We start from the raw sequence: 20894 nt of genomic DNA, 5'->3' as shown, positions 1-20894 counted from the left end.
TTTATTTGTTAACTTATTAATATTTATTTTTATATTTTTTATATTAATCTTAAACAAAATAAATACAACTGAAAAAATTCATATAAAGATTCATTATAAATTATACGAAATTCTTAGCGCTTTTGAATTGAAAAAAGACTCCAATTAGAACTGGAATTTTAATATTAGGGTTAGGTTCATACATGCTAATTTTTTAAATATTACAGACATGTCACAAATTTTAAGACATCAAACATTCGTTAAATTGTGTCACACTTGCATTATTTTCTCCGTTAATCTCATGTTACAAACCAACAAAAGATCTCATTCTTTTACATTGAGTCATTCAGTTTCCACAGTCATTCGTTACTCTTCCCACGATTCCGTATTTCATCTACTTTCTTTTAGCTTTCTTTGAGTGGCCGCGTATTGTTCGCGAAAGCATCTTTCGTGACCCCATTTTTTTTGCACCTATTCGAACGCCAAAGAAGAGAGACTGAGATGAACCGTTTAATCCTCCAGAGTGAAGCTCGTAAAAAGACATTCGTCTCTTATTTTGGGGTATTTTATCATTTCTTAAACACACTTAACAATAGAACATAGATAAGCTGTTAAATACATACATTAATTATAATTATATGATTATAATGAAAACTAAAGTTTTAAAGAAGTTAGCTAATAATTTGTGTGAGTTTTATTACATGTATCGTCTTACCATATGTTTTACTTAATTTTTTGTAAAATATATTTCGGTAAAATGTATTTAATTTTTTGTGTATAATGATGTTGCTACATTAATCAATAATTTTGTTAAAATTTACCAATTTTTGCAAAGAAATTGGAAAATCTATATACCAAACCTTTTATACCACCCGATTATATAATTTCTTATTTTTAACATTATTTTTAAGATTGTTTCATAAAATATCATATTTTAAATATTATTATACCATTCTCTCTATATAAAACACTATAATTTTAATTGATAAACGTGGTTACTAATTCACCAAATACAATCACGAATCGCAATTACATGCACTATTATCTAGCTCTATGAAGCTGGCAGGATCAAATCAGTAAAATCGAATACGGCCTAATGGAATATTTAGTACTTTTTTGTACTATTTTGTAGTACAACACCAAAATTAATTGTGTACCCTTTGCCGTTTAAGGAAAACTCGTAGCGCTGCTAGGTTAATATTAAGCTAGTAGGACCACAAAAACATAATTTAAAAAATTTAAATAAAGTGGATATAATTAGTACTGAATATGTACTAATTTGTACCATTCAAAACGTAACAAAATATTTCTGCCATCCCCTTAAAAAAAACCCTATTTTAGTTAACCTTAAAAGTAACATTTTCTTCTGTGGTTTCTTAAGAATTAAATCAATAAAATTGAATTGAATTTATGGTACCATTTCATACTTATCGTGTACCATTTTGTACCATTAAAAATAATTTTGTACCCTTTGTTATTTAAAAAAAACTTGTAGTCCTGCTAACTTAACTTACAAAACTGACAGAATAAAGTTTATTACAAAACAGAAAATAAAAAGTAGATTAAATATATATACATATAGATAAAAAATAGATTCTCAATTAGATTGAATTTAAACAACCTAAACAATGTATCATCTAAACTTAATTTTTGTACTTAATTTTTGAATAATTAATGACTGTTTTATAATTTAATGTTTAATAATATTTCATGATTTAATTATAAATTACAATTAAAAATTTTTATCTATCTTTCTTTAAAAAGCAACCTATATAATAAATTGTTTTATGGTGTTCGTTATTCACAGTAACGAATAAATTGTTTCTTGTTGCAAATTATATTAATAAGTGTTTCAAAAATGTATCAAATTTGTTTTTATGATATTTCACAAAATTTTTAAATTAAAATAATCAAAGTTAGAAAGAAACATTCTTAATTTAAAGAATATAAAATTTACTTAAAAATATATGGCTTCTGGTGTACAAAATTATTTTTAATAATACAAAATGGTACACGATAAGTACAAATTAGTACATATTCAGTTGTATTTAGTACTAATTAAATCTGTTTTTATCTTCAATTTTTTAATGATCTTTATTCTGTCCGCTTCGTATTAAGTTAACAGGATCAAGAGTTTTTTTTAAGTAACAAGGGGTACAAAATTATTTTTAATGGTACAAAATGGTACCCAATAAGTACAAAATAATACTATAAATTTAATTCAATTTTATTGATTTGATTCTTAAGAAACCAAAGAAAAATGTTACTTTTAAGGCTAATTGAAATAGGAGTTGTTTTAAGGGGACGACAGAAATATTTCAATACGTTTTAAATGGTACAAATTAATACATATTCAGTACTAATTAATCCACTTTATTTAAAATTTTTTAATTATTTTTTTGTGATCCTGCTAGCTTCATATTAAGCAGCGCCACAAGTTTCTTTTAAACGGCACAGGCTACAAAATTAATTTTAGTGGTACAAAATAGTACCAAAAAAGTACTGAATATTTCATTAGGTCTGATTAGGTCGTATTCGATTTTGCTGATTTGGTCCTGCCAGCTTCATAGAGCTCTATTTATCTCATCTTGATTCGTGACCGTCAGAGTAATTGGTTAAAATATGACCCCCGTCATATTTACACTCTCTATCAGGCTTAATCATTCCACTCACGAAGTCTCTGTGAAGACTGTTCAGTGAAGATATATTAAAGTGACAATGCCGTACGTGTCACAGTGTAACAACGTACAGTATCTCACGTTTACAGACTCTTAGATTCATACGATTTGCATGTTGTACTACTAATTAAAATGGCTCGCACTGAAGATTATAACAAATGGAGTGAAGAGATAATATCAAAAATTGTTGAGAAATTCGGACGGAACATTGACGAAGTTCAATACAAAATATCCGGACAAAGCGATTTTGTTATGTCTTCCATGTATTATATAAACGTAAAGTTTAAGAATAAGACAAAAGATCAGAGTGAAGAATATTCTATAATATTAAAAAGATCTGTACAGGAAGAAGTTTTTAGCGAGGTAACCCGCAACGACTGTCAATTCCATAATGAAATTTTATTTTACCGAATGTACGCCCAACCTGGGGAGAACTTTGCGAGATGCTTCTACATCAATGAACAACCACCCAACAATTCAGTGATCGCTTTGGAGAACACCAATGAACGTGGATATTATCCTTATCCACGTAAATACAACGCTCCTTTAGAATATACATTGGCGGCGATGTGCGAAATGGGACGATTCCACGGTAAAGGATATGTTATGAAGCAGCTGCAGCAAGAAAAATTTTTCGGTATCGTAAAGCAACTTCAAGAAACTAAATACGACGAAACAATGGATCACGAGCGAAAAGCCTTTTTCAACATAACCTCAACGCGAGCGGTGGAATATCTTCGCAATCATGATTATGATGTAACTTTCTGCGACAAGATGCAAGCCTTACTCTCAAATGCGTTTGATGAAATAATGATAAAAACATTGAAGCCGCGAGAACCATTGTCCACGCTGTGTCACGGCGACTTTACATTAGCCAATACTCTTTTCAAGACGGAAAACGGTGAACATCACGCAATGCTGATTGACTTCGGGGTTCTAAATTATGCAACGCCTGTAGTCGATCTTTCCACGTATCTCTGTCTCTGTTGCTCGAATAAAATAAGACGAGATAAATTCTTCGAGATCATACGAGCCTATCATGATGCGTTAAAGGAGTATCTTTTAGAAGCTGATATTTGGGATAACGAGAAATATTCGTACGACACTTTGCTGGAAGATTATAGGAGAGGTGCTCTTTTTGGTTTCGTTATCGCATCTTTTTATTTACCAATATTAATAAAATCTCAAGGCCCCACCAATGATATGAAAATATTAGGATTTGGAAAAACAGGACTCATTGAAGGAGCAAAACGAAATAAGCAATTTGGCGGAGATGAAATGTCCCAGGAATTAGCTGAATTGTTGTTACATTTGAAAGATCTTGGCTGTTTAAAATATTATTTATAATAGAGCAATTTTATTTCATAATGTCAGAGTATTAATTAATAATTATAAATTACAATAATTAAACTTTAAATAGTTAACTAAACAACAATAATAAGTATAATGTAAATATAATTCTATATAAACTGTAAATAAATTTAGTACAAATTATTGAAAATCGTAATAAATATGTCTTTGTTTGATAAATGTATTTTAATAAAAAATTGTACCTTTTAGTATCTTAAAATATTTTAATAGTTTAGTAAAATATATATTATTTAGTAAGAGTATTTCTTATTAAGTAAATGTATCACCTTGCTCCTTGCATAATTACAATATGAACATAATGATAACGATGATAGCATCATTTTACACGTTCGTGTTAAATTGCTTAACATATGCTTAATATGTAAATAAACATTAATACTTAACATTAATACTATGATAACCGACAAATATTAAATTAATATGTTTAATTTTTTATTTACTAGTTATATGTTTATTGTTCTTATATTTATTAATTTTGCTTTTTTACTTATTTTCCTTTATTTTTATATTTATAATTATATTAGACTTGCGATATTTAGGCATAAGGCTACACAATGAGATTTACGAATTTTTTAATATGATAATCAAAAACACAATTAATACAAAAGAAAATTTCACATATTCAATACTTATACTATATATTTAATATTTTAAACAGTAAAATAAATATAAAATAAATTCTCCTTTATCAATATAGCGCGCGCGCGACATATACATTTAAAACCTCACCGTCCCCCCCCCCCCACACACACACATGATACAATATATTTTATCCAGAATATACTTATATAATATTATTAACTAACTGAACCTATCATATATGCTACCTTCGTCTATATATAAATTACAATAATTTCATTTGACTAATTATGGTTGTTAATCCACCAGATACAATCATAAATCACGATTACATGCGCTATTATCTGACGTTGATTTGTGACTGTCACAGTAACGGGTTAAAATGTGACTTCCACTTTTGACGTCATGCTTACACTGCCACTATCAAGCTTAAACATTCCACTCACGAACTCTCTGTGGAGATTGTTCAGTGGGAGTACATCAACGTAGCAGTGCCGTACGAACCACAGTATAACGATTTACCTGCAGCGTTTCGCGTTTGCAAACTCTTAAATTCGTACGATTTACGTTGTACTGCTAATAGAATGGCGCGCGCTAAAGATTATAACACATGGAGTGAAGAGATAACATCAAAAATTATTGAGAAATTCGGACAAAACATCGACGAAGTTCAATATGAAATATGCGGGCAAAGCGATTTTATTATGTCTTCCATGTATTATATAAACGTAAAGTTTAAGAATAAGACGAAGGATCAGAGTGAAGAATATTCTATAATATTAAAGAGACCTATACAGGTGGAATTTTTTAAAGAGATGACCCGTAGCGACTGTCAATTCCATAATGAAATTTTATTTTACCGGATGTACGCCCAACCTGGGGAGAACTTTGCGAGATGCTTTTACGTCGATGAACGACCGCCCAACGATTCAGTGATTGCTTTGGAGAACATCAATGAACGAGGATATTATCCTTGTCCATGTAAGTACAATGCTTCTTTAGAATATACATTGGCGGCGATGCGCGAAATTGGGCGATTCCACGGTAAAGGATACGTCATGAAGCAGCTGCAGCAAGAAAAATTTTTCGCTATCGTAGAGCAACTTCAAGAAACTAGATACGATAAAATGATAAAGTACGATGAAATAGCCTTTATCAACATAACTGCGACGCGAGCGGTGGAATATCTTCGCAATCATAGTTATGATGTAACTTTCTGCGACAAAATGCAAGCCTTACTCTCAGATGCGTTTGATGAAATAATGATAAAAACAGTGAAGCCTCGAGATGAGCCATTGTCCACGCTGTGTCACGGCGACTTTACATTAAGCAATAATCTTTTCAAGACGGAAAACGGTGAGCATCATGCAATGCTGATCGACTTCGCGCTTCTAAGATATGCGACGCCTGTCGTCGATCTTTCCACGTATCTCTGTCTCTGTTGCTCGAATGAAATAAGACGAGATAAATTCTTCGAGATCATACGAGCCTATCATGATGCGTTAAAGGAGTATCTTTTAGAAGCTAATATTTGGGATAACGAGAAATATTCGTATGATACTTTGCTGGACGATTACAAGAGAGGTGCACTCTTTGGTTTCGTTATCGCATCCTTCTTTTTACCAGTATTAATGGGATATGCAGACGTCATCAATGATGTGGAAACGTGGTCAAAAATAGGATTCATTGAAAGAGCAAAACAAAACAAGCAATTTGGCGGAGATAAAGTGTCCAAGATATTAGCTGATATGTTGTTACATTTGAAAGATCTTGGCTGTTTAGAATATTTTTTATAATACAATTATTTTATTTCATAATATGTAATGTCAGAGTATTAATTAATAATTATAAATAATTGTATTATGATTGCAATTTTAAACTTTAAATAGTTAACCAATAATAAATATAATGTATATACAATTCTGCATAAATTGTAAATAAATTTAATACGCAATATTGAAAATCAATGTAATAAATTTGTAATAAATATGTCTTTATTTAATAAATGTATTTTTATAAAAAATTGTTTAGTATCTTAACAATATTTTAATAGTTTAGTAAAATAACGCTGGCATATATATTATTTAGTAAGAGTATTTCTGATTAAATTTATCACCTTGCTCTTTGTAATCATAATAATACTGATAACGATGATGATAACATCATTTTGCACGTTCATGTTCAATTGCTTAACGTATCATGCTTAATCTACAAATATACATTAATACTCTTAGTTAACTGACAGATATTAACATAATCTTTGTTAAATTTTTTATTTAATAGTTATGTATTTATTAATATATTTATTAATTTTGCTTCTTTACTTCTTTTCCTTTATTTTTAATATTTATAACTATATATATTTTTATATAATTTATTTTACTCTTATCTTATGATAAGAGGGAGAGAGAGAGAGAGAGAGAGAGAGAGAGAGAGAGAGAGAGAGAGAGAGAAAGAGAGAAAGTTGTCGCAATAAAATAAAAATTGATTTAAATTAAAGCATTTCTCTTAAAATAATGTAAAAACATATATCTCATTAATTAAGAAAATCTTATTTATTGTATAGCGATAGTATTTTTAATAAAATAAACATCGCTTATTTTTTCGTAATAATAATTCTGATAGTATATGCGATAATAATAACATCTAAAGTGATATAATTGCTAATAGATAATTTTATAAGTCACGTTATATATGTATAATTAAGTAAATTTAACGAACACCTGTGTCCACTTTTTTTTAGTTTCTTTTAATATTTTTAAATCAATTATTTATCTCAAGCATGAAAGTAATTAACAGATCTTATCTTTTTACATATTGATTTAGAAAAAACTCGGCTAGTTCTCCACATATCATAATGCACTATCAGTCTCCCACTCTCCACATATGTTCATAGTTGCACTCCTTTATACTATTTTACTTCTTGCAATACGAAATTAGTTTGTTATGATCAGTCTAATGGAAAATATCACCATCAGTATTTAAATACGACTAAAATCGTACTTGTAGAGCGAATAAAACATCACACGAGGAAGATTTTAAAAAATGGGCCAAATATGTAATGCCAAAGATTATCGAAAATCTTGGACTAGACATCGATAAAGTTTGATACAAGTTATCTAAATATACACATGTAATAATATCATCCACATGTTATATACTCTTACAGTTTGAGAACAAGGCAAAGAAACAAAATGAAGAATTTTCTATAATAGTGAAGAAACCCGTACAGAATTTCATCGAGATAATGCACATGTCTCTATTTCATAATGAGATTCTGTTCTATCAAATGTATGCCCAACCGGACGAAAACTATGCAAAATGTATCTACACTGACAAACGCCAACGGATTTGGTGATTGCTCTCGAGAATGTCAACAAACGAGGCTATTATTCCTGTATGTATAAATACAACGCTCCTTTAGAATATTGGCGGTGATGCGCGAGATAGCACAATTTCACGGCAAAGGATATGTCATGAAGAATCTACAGCGGGAGAAGTTTTTTGATATCGTGATGCAACTTCAAGAAACTCGATACTTTAAAACAAAGAAAAACATCTACAAAATTTTATGCAACTTTGGTTCGGTGCAAGTAACAGAATATCTTCATAATCGCGGCCACCATGTTTTCTGCGATAAACTAAAAGTTGTACTCTCCAACGCATTTGAAGAGGTGATGATGAAGACGGTAAAACCGATGGAACCCTTGGCCACGTTATGTCACGGCGACCTTACATTTGGACAATGTTCTCTTCAAGACGGAAGACGATGGACAATATCGCATAATGCTGATCGACTTTGCGCTTCTTAGGTACTCGACTCCTATCGTCGATCTTTCGACATGTCTTTGTCTGTGCTGCTCGAATAAAATGAGGAAGGACAAGTTCTTTGAGATAATGCGAGCCTATCATGATGCATTGAAAGAATATCTACTGAAAGTTGGCATTTAAGACACAGAGAAATACTCATACGAACCTTTGTTGAACGATTACAAAAGAGGTGGTCTTTTCGGTTATATTCTTGCGTCCTTTTTTCTATCAATGTTATTGGGGTCTGTTGATTCGGATAAAATTCAAAATGTATTAAGTATAGGCGTGTTGGAAAGTGTAAAACAAATTAAGTACAATGATAAAATGTGGAAAATATTAGCTGATATATTACTGAATCTGAAAGATCTTGGCTGTTTAAAGCACATTTTATAGTTGCGTAAAATAATTCTGATGCATAAAATAATCTTTACATTGATTAGCACATACTTAACTACAAAGTATGTGCCAAAATACATTGAAGTAACGTACAATACATTTTATAAATAATCACATCAAGAACATATAATGTCAGTATAAAAGAGCCATGGTGACCTCAGATGGATTGTTAATATTATTTCGTGAGCTTATGCCTCCTATAGCAGCGTAATTTAGAATCACGAACAGGCACTTTGCACGAATTCCCTTCAAATCAACGGATTACCTTCACACACAAAAGATTGATAGATTAATATTTGTTGCTTATAAATCTATGCACTACAAACTTTTTTCATTATTAAATAAAAATGTGAAAGATACGTTGTAAAAAAAAATATTTTTATATTACTTTCAAATCAATAAGAACATCGTTAAAAAATTTATACAAAGTACTGAATCGTGATTTCAAATTATATCAGTGTAATATCACAAAATAACATATTATCATGATCATTATAGTTTCTTTATTGCATATTATATTATCTCAGTTTAATCAATCAATAGTATCAATGTTTGCTTCAAACTATCTTCAGTTCAGTTGAGCAATTTCTAATAATAATAATAAAAGAAAAGCATTATTTAAAAGCATTATCTTACCATTCAATCCTACGATTGTGGAACAAAAAAGAAAAATAATTTTTAAAGTTTATTTTACTTATATATTTACATCTATTTTACATACCATATTTCTATATTGTTCAAAAATAATTTTTATTTACCGTTTAAAATAAGCCTTTCAATAAAACAACCGAATACGTTAACGGATTTAACACACACACACACACACACACACACACACACACACACACACACACACACACACACACACACACACACACACACACACACACACACACACACACACACACACACACACATATAGCGGAAATGAAACGACATGATTAACGAGCGGGTTGAAATCCACTTATGTATGTGTGAAAATAATACTCAAAACACATGTGGTATTGCGGCGTGCTCCATGCGCATTGACAAAATTATCTTTTTTTCATTCGGATCTGCCTTTCAAATAAAGAAGCCCGTGCGTTCAGAATAACTTTGTCGTTTCCATATATTTTTCCAAGCCAGTAGCAGCGTTTATCATGATTCATGAAGCTAACTTACGTCCGAGGTTCATGCACGCAGTTAAATTTCCTTCTATATTAGTATAAATAGTAATAAACTCATGACCCAGGAAACAGCAAAGTACCGCAAGACACAGTTTATGACATAGATCCATAGTTATATCCGCGTATTTCGATTTAAAAAAATTTTATTTTATGTTACAGTAAAATGAAAAAATACACTTTATAAAGAGTTTATATGACATTTACTGCTATTACTACAAGTCGCATCACGTTGCAATGTTGCATGGTTGCGTAACACTCTTGCGATAAAAAGAGATATAGACACAATGATTAGATATAATGATTAAACACAATGTGATGAATCACGTATGTTTTGCAATATTTCATGCGATATACACATGTGTATGTTAATGACTTATAAGTCATGCTTGACAATCTAGGTGAAAATATTCATAGTTCGTTGTCTTTCGACGTTGTCTTGCAACAGATTAAACATTCTAACGAAATGGGAGATGTTTTGTCGATTGCTTTAAGCGACCAACGCTGTTACGACAGTTCGAGAAGCCACCAATCGCCAATGTTAGCGTCCCCTTGTCGTCTTTCGCATAGTTGTCGAAGCGTCATCCGGATAAGTTTGATCGTTAAAGCCAAAGAATGTGACACCATATACATCGCCTAGCGCGAAACTTTTCGAGGGCCGCCCGAAGCTTACAGAGTTTAACAATCGTTGAACTCGCCGAATGTGATATCGGGAAAAACAGGCGAGGTACATATACCCCGATAGAAAGACGAGAGAGAGAGAGAGAGAGAGAGAGAGAGATGAGTGAGACGGAAAAACACAAGATAAAAGGGTTAGGGAAAATCGGGATAAGGAGTAACAAGAGCAAGCTAAAACAAGAACAAAGCACAAAACGTGCTGGAACACTTTAATCGGTCTGCAGTTACGAGTTCGAGTAGAGCATTGCGCCACCACCGAGTTCATCGATGGTCTTCTATCGATGGAGCTCGAGGATGAGAACGCTGCCACTCTGTAACGATTCCAAAGAAAGTGATTCCCGTAAACAATCGTTTGTCACTTCTCTGCTACCTTCTTGAAACAAATCAAAAGCTTCGGACAAATCAATACTTCCCATTCTCGCCAATTGCTTAACAATTGTAAATAGTTGAAAAAATATCGTAAATTGATAACATAAATTGCGAATTGCTTATATTCTCGTATTCTTTAAAATATATCTGTATGTGTTTTATTATTAAAGTTATTTGTCTAATATGTGACACATATTTTAAGAAAATTTTAATTAATTCGGGAGGTAATAATAAACTAAGAAATGATTATTTTAAAAAGTTAAATTAATTTTTAATTAGATAAAGAATAACAAGTCCTAATTATTCAAATTATTATAAAGAAGGAAACAAAATATTTGTTAGCTTTCCCTTATATTTTTAGCTTTGTATGTATGATAGATTAATTACTGTGTACCTACCTGTATATCCTACTGTATATTTGTCTTTTCGATCGAATATATACAGTATAAGAGACTTTGTCCTTATTCAGTATCAATAATACGAATGTGGATTCTTAACAAATTTTTACCGGGACAATTTTATTCTGAGAAACATCGGTCTCGATATCTAACCAAGTCAAAATATTTATACAGGTCGACCTATTGCTATAAATACAAAACAGTTTCAAGAGAGAAAGGTTATTTTGATAATATAATATTAACCATCTTGACAATCGGAAACAGTCGGGAATAAGGGCTAAATAAAGTAATTTAATAAATAAGTTTATTTAGTGCTTCGCTCAAATGGACGGACGTGCTGTGAGAATTTTATTTCGCTATTTTATATATTCTATATCAGGATATTCCAGACTCGTTATTACTCCATTCATTTTGGAATTACTAAATAACATGATGTTTCGAGTTACCGTATCGCTAAATTCAAACGTTACTCACGAATAAATGGCCCAATAGATAAGCAGATGTACGCACATTTATTTAAGGTTTCAATAAATTACTCGAAATACGGATATTCCCGGCAAATACGTCTGCGCGAGAGCGAGACAGAAACTACTCGATTCGTTCCGATAATCAAGCGAGTAGTCGAGCAGGATGAATAAATCCATTCCACCATCCGCATTCCAAAAGGAGTATCCCGCGGGAATTCCGTGGCGGTTTACCTTCGGCTCTCGTATTTGTCTCGTGAAGGAGGTACTTCCCACTGCCTACAGCGACCTTACAGTTGCTTCGATCGTCCGTCGAACTATTTCAATCGCCCGAAACATTTCGCTATGATTTCCTCGTACAATGATCGATATAGTCGTCGGAAAAAATTCTTGCGGTCATCCCTCACACTCGTGGAAATCGATTTTTGTTGATGCCGATTCTTCGAATATACGATCGACATTCCCGAAAGGATTTTGCAAGGAAACATTTTTCCACGCCAGGCCAACCAGGCCATTTGGCCCCGATAAATGATGGCCTCCTTCGTGAGATCCCGTAAAAATGACGACTGACGCTCTGGACATCGCCGCATCTATCCCGCGAGTATTTGTCGTAGTTCTCACTTCCGATCACGTGCACGTCTATTCGGCAAAATACACGAACTAAACGAAAGGAACGGAACGAAAACCGGAAGGAAGACAGAAGGATGGCAAGAAGGCGATGGAAGGGAGAGAGAAGGTATATAGATAAGTGTCGGATAAAATCTTGAGCGGAGAACCGAACGCCGCCGAGAGGATACCGGGGACCGTGAGGGCGAGAAGTATGCAAATGCGAGAGTACATTTATCTCAGCACCACGCCCATGTATTTCCTGGGAGCTTCCGGACGCATTGTCGGGGACGAATCGAATACCCACACTCCTCCGCGACACCCTGCCGTCGGCGACACACGCGCAAACACACGCTCATCCCCACCCACGCACACGTGTGTCTGTACGTGCGTATGTGCCACCGGTCCGATACTCCGGAGATTTACGAGCAAACTAGCCCGGTCCCCAGGGCTAATAGACCGGCAAGTTATGGGCCAATTCAATTTAATTTCGAAAATAAACAACCACCATTGGCGACGTCGGTCAATTTATTCCGAGGTCTCGCGAGCCGGCCGCGGTGCGGCCGGGTTGCGCTCGGACACCGTCGGAGTACGGGCCTCGCATGTGAAAGTTTCCCCGGTCACCCCACTTCATCATACAGCCAACGTTTAGCTTATACTGAGAACCCTCGTAAGCTGGTGGTATGTCAAGTTTCGCCTAGATTTTCGCCGCGATAATAAGGGGCTTAATAAGAAAGCGTCGGCTGAAACAACATTGTAAGTATCGTTTCGGAAATTTGTGTATCGCGATTTGTGTATACACAATGTTCATAAAGTAATTGATATTGATGTATGATGTGAAACTGCTTCTTCCGAATGTACTTGTAATTTATAAGAATATTAGTTCTTCACAATTTAGTGATGAATATAATTTTTCTAATTTTAATTTAAAATTCTTAGCTCATTTAACTTATACTTAAAATTATTTTAAATAATAGCCATCGGGATTGTTCTTCTCGAAACTGCAAAACTAAATTTAAAAAAAAACAAAAAAAAATCACAAAATATTACATATACGATTTAATTTTCTGTAATGTAAAAGAAATTAGAGAGGCAAATGAAAGAAAGACGATAACAAATTCGGATACGCTTTCGTTACCCAGAAGCAGACAAGTTTAATGAATTATCGCACTTAGTTCCTTGCAATGACAAGAAATCGATGTACGTTAAATTACGGAGTGGTAATAAAGCCGCGCGGGGTAGTAAAGCTGGCACGGCTCATTAAATTCTCTCGATAGTTTTCCCGGTCCGATTTATCGATGCACGCGCAGCGTACTCTACATCCTCGCCTAAGGTATTGTCTAAGAATGCATCCTACCGCCACAATAAAATTGTACGTTGCACTTCACCGTCATCATATACCGGAACGAATGGCTTAACGCGTGATCATTAAGTAATATATTTAGACATTTTTATTATAAGGATGACATAAAAAATTCATGTTAACAGGATAAAATATTCCATTGATTTTTCTTTGTCTTGAATAATATCGCGATACGCCCGCACGCCGGAATTAACATGATAATTTAAAAACATTTTGCGCGCGCAACATTAACCGCTCCGAATACAAACCATTTCGGTAACCAAATGATTTCGTCGACCAAATGATGAATGTACCCATTGTAACCACTAAATTACGATATAAATTGTACAGACTTTTAGCACCGTTTTCACAAGGATTGCACTCCCATGGAACTTTCTCGCGGGTAAAATTGGAAAACTGCAGCGTGAACTACATGTTAATAGCGTGTGATTTTCTGCAAAGCACAGCTTGCGTTCTGACATCATCCGCAAAATTGCAAACTTTACGTGATAACGCGTATACAATTGAGCGCCATCCAACGGAATGCAAATGAAAAAAAAAAAGAAATGTGTTTTATATCGCGGGACAGTCTGTTAATATCATCGTATATTTTTAGAAAGAAGGGAGATAAAGAACACCTCTCTATCTCCCCCTCTTTCAATTTGTATGATTAATGACATTTTTTTTTCATTATCAGATTGAAGTGTCCGTTCGATCAAGTGCTTCGAGTGGATTACGCTCCGTACATAAAACTCAGTTTCTTTCTTTTGTCACTTTGGGGCAAACAGCGGCGCCGGTCCATTATTGGATGCCGATATTCATCGTGCCTGACCTGTCGATAGATTCACGAGTGTCTGCTATCTTGGGCCAGCACGTACCATATTCCCCCGTAATCGCGCTGTTACAGCGGCCGTGTTGATCGTCACACGTGTAATTGGGTCTCTAAGACTATGTATCGGGATACAGTTCTGTCCGATTTCGCATCCTCCAGCATCGTAAATATGCTGTTTCCATGCAAATACGTGTTGACAACGTTGCGCATGGTTGTCGCCGTAAATACATAAAATAACAGATTACTGTTTTCGAAATAATCTAGATAGAAAAACGCCTGTAAGAATAAATTTCTTGTTGGCACATTTTTCGACGCTAAAATGAATCTCGACACGTAATAACATATAATATAGTAACATGTAATAAATGAATAATAGTAATAATCTATAAAACAAGTAATTACAAAATAAGTTTTTTTTTTAAGCTTTTCTTTGCGACAGACATTGTTGAAGTGCGTCGATCAGACACAGGAAAAAAAAATGAAGAGCATGAAGCGATGACAGAGTTGTTCGCCGCAAGAAAGAAAAACGGACTGCGCAGCGGGAATTCGCGATCGGATATCGGGCTGTATCTTCTGCACATTTTCTTTAGACGACAAAAGACGGCCAGGTCGTGAATTCTTCCGCGATCGGGGTTGAAGACGAATCCAAGGCATCTGTGCGAGAATACGATATAGTTTGCGCATCGCTGGATAGCATCAGCAAAAGGAGTAAAATGTGATATCACAAAGTTTATCTATAAAAATTTCTTTCTGAATCATTAAATATTTAATTAATTCCAGATGTATGGAAACAAATAAAAGCTTGTCGATTATCAACCATAGCTTGTCGGAATTGATAAATTTTCTATGTTTCGTGAAATGAATCGTCTAAATTCACCAACAGATTTATAATATAAAAATATTTTTAAAAATGACATTCTAGCCTAATTTAAACATTAAACACTTTCTCAAAAGCCTATAAGTATTTATTCATTTTAGAAAGTGCAAGCAATTTCATCTCCTTTTCCAAAAAAAATTTTTTTTTATTGAATATTAGTCATTTCTCGATTATAGAATGAAATCGATTTAAATGGTTTACAAAACTGATATCTCCATCGTATATTCATTTGATATTTAAGACACAAGTGAAGACGTTCAATAAAAAGTGTAGATAGATGGAGAAGTTAGAGAAAAAGGAAGCCTGTATGCGATCAGATTACCATAATATCCGATTACGCTCCTTTCGACAGACGTCGAGACGTTAACAAGTACAAACTATGGCTTCGTACTACTTACATTTGTCTATCCTCAGTAAAAGCCAAAGACAAAATAAGAAGCTAACTTAACGTATCAATCAGTAATATTGTACAAATTTATACCGTTACGTATAAAAATATTGCAAATCTCTGACTATATAAATTTCAATATTAGCATTGCGTTATATAAAAATAGTTTATTATTGAATGCAGCAATCAATAATTTTTATTTGTTTGATAGCTAGATATGTTGTAAATTTCCATTTAATTGACACATATTCCTCGCGGGAAAAATAAAATAAAAAAGAATTACACGTATAGGTACGAAAACAAACGGTACGGTTTCTTCGAACGATCAATAAGTAGTACGACCTATTACTCGAGATGAATATTGCGCATAATACTCAGACATTATCTAACAATTCAGGCGCTGATTTTCAGTTCCTCCGGGGATATGCGCTGCAATAATGTAATCTAAATGATAAACGATGTAGCAGCAAGATGCCACTTTATGCCACGAAACCTATACTAACAAAATTATTTCTTCGATATTCAACAGCAAATTCAACAAGAGATTTACGTTGCCGCTTCGAGAGCTTACGTTGAAATGAAATTTTAATTTACGGTTCGTCCCAACATATCGAGATAATTAATATCAACATTAATATCAAAATTTCATGAAAAATGAACACAATTTGAGGAAATTCTCATTAAAAATGGATTCCGATGTGGCTCAAGGAGTTCATCGTGTGGATCATGCGAGTGAAATTCTCTGGAAAACGTCACGTCCGCAACGTGGCGGAAAATTTGATTTTACTAATGGGATCTTTCATCCTGGCGTTACATCCCGCAGAAAATACTTGGCGGAGTAAAATTGCAGAATTTCGAACAATCTCGACATTAATTCTACCTGCGCCGGTGGTCCGAGTGCTCTCTCTCTCTCTCTCTTTCTTTCTCTCTCCCTCTCTGGCGTGCGTTTATAGAAATATTTTCTATAAAGCGCGGTCTCCGGGCACAATGGCGACCACGCTGGAAGTGAAAATACTTTGTCTTGTTTTCAAAGGGACTTAATATTTATCATAGCGCACGCTTAAAAGACTGTTGCCGACAGGTCGCATAATTTAAGTGTTCCCTCCACTCACGCTATTTTGCATGCTGTCTCGTCCAAGTGTGCCGCACATAGTTTCATATCGAAGGCGGTACTCTCTGCCCGCTCGCGGGTGGAATCGATAGTTTTTGCGAATGTTGGAAATGCATATTCGCGACTATCGCCCATCCGATCGCGACCGGTCCTTTATTCCCCTCTCGATATAAGAAAGAGTTACCGCGGTATAATATCATTTTGTTCCACCCTGAATTTTATTTATTTGTACAAGAATTGTACAGCGGAGAATTATTAGGGGCAAAGTTATTTGTTACTTGCCGTTTCATAAAAAATCCGTTTCCGTTTCCTCGATAAACTTTATCTATTATATTTTCGCATTTGCTTTATATTCTTTGTTTTCTGAACACACAATACGCAAGTATTCTATATTGAAATCAAAGTTTTTTTTTTTTTTTTTTAATTGCTATTTAAAATGTTTTATGATATAATTTCTCGTAATTATTCCGCCGACAATGATCAACCTCTATATTGAATAATCACGATATCGTTTCGCGCATGATCACGTTATGTTATTTGCACTGATATTTTTCTGTGATTTTCATATTATTCGCAAACACTTTTTCAGCTGCCGCGAGAACACTGGATTGTTGATGTGAAAAAATAACATTCCGCACGATGCACGCTATAACTCTGTGTAATCACGCTTATTGTTAGGACAGGCCGATTTATTTTCCCATATACCATGTATACTTTTCTATCGAGTAAAAACGTTCGCGAATCTAATTAGGCTGCGTTCCCTTAATAAAACAAGATGCGTCCCTCGCGTTCTTGCGTATGTCTGTCTATCGCACGGAAAATTAATTTCCATATACGAAACTCGTAGCGACAATTAAAAGCACACTTTGCCTCATCGCGATCCGTCTCGCTAATAAATTACGCGTCTGATTAACGGCGGCGTGGCGCGGCGCCGCTGCTAAACTGATCGGGCGCAGAAAACTGATAACCGTGCGAAATCTGTACAGATAAATTAAGCCCTCTACGAATGAAGACGTTAGCGCGATATTAAGGATAACAATGGCCCCCGTTGTTCTTGGCGCTGAAAACAAGGCTCCCCCTGTCCACCCTGTATTATTCGATCCGATTTACTTAAACCTTTTAAGGTTGGAGATCGTTCTGTCACGTCGCACGGCGGGTTTTTCATGGCTCGCGGCTCTCCTTTTTACCCACGTTCGCGGATACCGGAGTATGTCGGAACTCGCGTGTGTCGCGCGGTACGTTTAAACGGCTTTTTAACATTCGTCGCGTGTCCTGCGTTCGTGTGAGCGTGAGGGCAGCGCACCTGCAAAAAGTACACACGTACTCTCGGGGCTAAGCTACACTACACGTAGAGTCGAAAGGGACGGGGAGTCGAAAAGCTTTATAGAACCGCGCGACATATACGTACGTACACAGCGTCGCGCGCGCAGGTTTTGCCTGCGGTCTCTTTTACGTGAACACTTTTTGACCAAGTAAACGTTGATTTTCCCCACAATAAGAATATATCCAAAGGTAGTTACCTTTTCGGATCAGAAACAATTGAAAATTTAAAAATAAGTACATACGAAAAAACAGCAAAAACGAATTATGGAATCTTATTATCTTCATTTACACTTGTGTGTACTTTATATTAGATTAAAGCTTATGTAATCTATTTTAAGAGAGCTCCGTGTTTTTACAGATATAACACAAGAAAGGAATATATCAAAGTCACTGTTCAAAGTGATATATCTCGAATTTATAACGGTGAGCTAAGGTGTAAGCTGCGAAAACCTTGAATGTAACTCTGTCACGTAAATAGATGGCGATAAAATTATCGTATAGTTGTGCAAAAAAATAAGATGGAAAATTTTAGCGTATTAAAAGTTAAAAAAATTCGACTGTTAATTCCATTCAATTGAATAATATAAGTTCTTACATAGCGTCTGGAGGAACCTCAAGATATTTCTTTTTAGTCTAATGCAATTTTGCAATGTGAATCTTGCTATTAATGCATCTGCACGATCGTCTAATGTAACGAAATTCTGTATCATAGCTCGTCTGTGTGCCAAAGAAACAATGGGAATGGCGTATATCGAATTTATAAAAATCTCATCAATAATACTTTCGAGGGGAGCTCGTTATCATATTCATTATCGACGGGAGTTTTCACTCCTATGCAAAAATTGCGTCCGCATAAGCTCTCGTTCAAGTGCGGGAATATTAATGTACTTACATTGTGAATATGAGCACAAAGAGGACATCGGCGCGATAAGCGGCGGATCGATAGGGCTCGGAACAAGTCGTTCGTATGATAAAGTACTAAATTGCAGCCGCGGCAATATTTCATAACGTATCCACGCCGGTCATTATCGCGCTCTGTGGATTGTGTGTGCGAACATTTTCGAATCAATTAAGCGCACTCCGTGAAAATCACGAAAATCGCGCGAAAAACATATCTCGTTCGTGGAAAATAATATCGCTGGCGAGCTATTGACGAAAAAACATCGCGTGATAATATTCCACTTGTGATTATGCAAAATTTCCTTCTGTAAGAGACCGTTTGTATTTCCAACTGGTGGATATAATTTCGTGTTCGTACGCTCATATCACAGAATAAGAGAGCAGGGTAGGGAGGGAGGGAGGAAGGAGAAAGGGAGGGGGGGGGGGAAAGAAAAAACGCAAATCGAGCATCAAAAGCGCATAATTTTAGCTTAACACGGACGCCACTCGAAAGAGCACTTTTACCTCGCTTCGTTATTGGCTATAAACCTCAACCTGGTCTTTGCGTGTACATACACGATCTTGCGCGCGCACGCGCGGCCTCTCCTATGTTGGCTGTACAATTCGTGCGGCATCGAACGGAGGTGCATTTAACTCTCCGCACGTGTGCAAGCTCACGAGCCATTGAGATAAAACGCGCAGTAAATAAACAGGGCCGCCCCGTGCTGTTATTTGCGACAAGAAATGTCGAATAGGCAGTAGGAAAGCCGACCGGATGTATCGCACGCATGCATTCCGTGTGCACGTATCAAGTGATGCTAATACATCGCACGTAGACGGTTTAAGATGATGCGTGCACATTATTGTGACACCTGATGTCCTTAATTACTTAATTTCTGCTTACAGATAGGACGAACTCGAGTATGATGGCCATTATTAATTATTCTCGTTTTTTCCATCTTAAACTGCGAAAGAAAGATAATCCTGGTATTTATTTTAAAAAATAGAAAAGAAAATAAAATATACATATAATCACGCAGTACAATCTACATATCCTCGTTACGTGTCTAACGTTAATTGTGACCGCCCAACTGTAACTTATTCAACGTTGCGGCAATTTTTAATGAATATATGAAAAACTTTGCGGACAGTCAAAAGTAAAAACGATGTAATATCCACAATATTGTCATTTCGAAGTATACGAACATAAACTATGATCAATATCGATTATCTTAGAAAATAATTATAAGAACATATTATTTAGCAATCATTGAAGAAATCGTATCCATTGGCCATCATATTCTAAATTGTCTTATCATTATATTCACGTTGAACATCCCTGATCATTGTGGCAAGTTATTCATTTGTGTTCGTTTACTTGATCCGACAAGAAATCCGGCTTTAATGTCACGAAAAAAAAAATGCTCGCGTCTATTAGCCTTCCTTTACGTTCGTGTTTTTGCGCAATCGCGTGAAAATTTTGATTAAAAAACGAACATCTTTAAAATCCCATCACAGTATGCTTACAGAGTATAATTTAAAACAACGATATTATCGAATTGAATAATAAAGTTTACTACAGCATCAGAGTATGATTACATTTCCTCGTTACGAACTGGAATAATAATAATAATGATAATAATAACAATAA

General features: G+C 34.6%; 3 protein-coding genes across 4 annotated transcripts in view; 2 read left to right on the top strand and 1 right to left on the bottom strand.

Annotated features, from left to right (window-relative positions):
• LOC105839983 (zwei Ig domain protein zig-8) overlaps window positions 1-20894 on the bottom strand; it is a 330645-nt gene that overhangs the window by 156800 nt on the left and 152951 nt on the right. The gene's annotated exons all lie outside the window — the stretch shown is intronic.
• LOC105829738 lies at window positions 1935-4099 on the top strand. The gene has a single exon (XM_012668798.3). The coding sequence runs from the start codon at window positions 2790-2792 to the stop codon at window positions 4002-4004; it is 1215 nt and encodes a 404-aa protein (XP_012524252.1). The 5' UTR covers window positions 1935-2789; the 3' UTR covers window positions 4005-4099.
• LOC105829926 lies at window positions 4751-6485 on the top strand. Its single transcript, XM_012669010.3, has one exon. The coding sequence runs from the start codon at window positions 5192-5194 to the stop codon at window positions 6401-6403; it is 1212 nt and encodes a 403-aa protein (XP_012524464.3). The 5' UTR covers window positions 4751-5191; the 3' UTR covers window positions 6404-6485.

This window comes from Monomorium pharaonis, chromosome 7 (genome assembly GCF_013373865.1).
Source record: "Monomorium pharaonis isolate MP-MQ-018 chromosome 7, ASM1337386v2, whole genome shotgun sequence".
Lineage (NCBI taxonomy): Eukaryota > Metazoa > Arthropoda > Insecta > Hymenoptera > Formicidae > Monomorium > Monomorium pharaonis.
This window is presented reverse-complemented; position numbering and strand designations above follow the sequence as displayed.

Bases quoted from the DNA above. Each gene is read 5' to 3' on its own strand.
- LOC105829738 (XM_012668798.3), top strand. From the start codon at position 2,790: ATGGCTCGCACTGAAGATTATAACAAATGGAGTGAAGAGATAATATCA.
- LOC105829926 (XM_012669010.3), top strand. From the start codon at position 5,192: ATGGCGCGCGCTAAAGATTATAACACATGGAGTGAAGAGATAACATCA.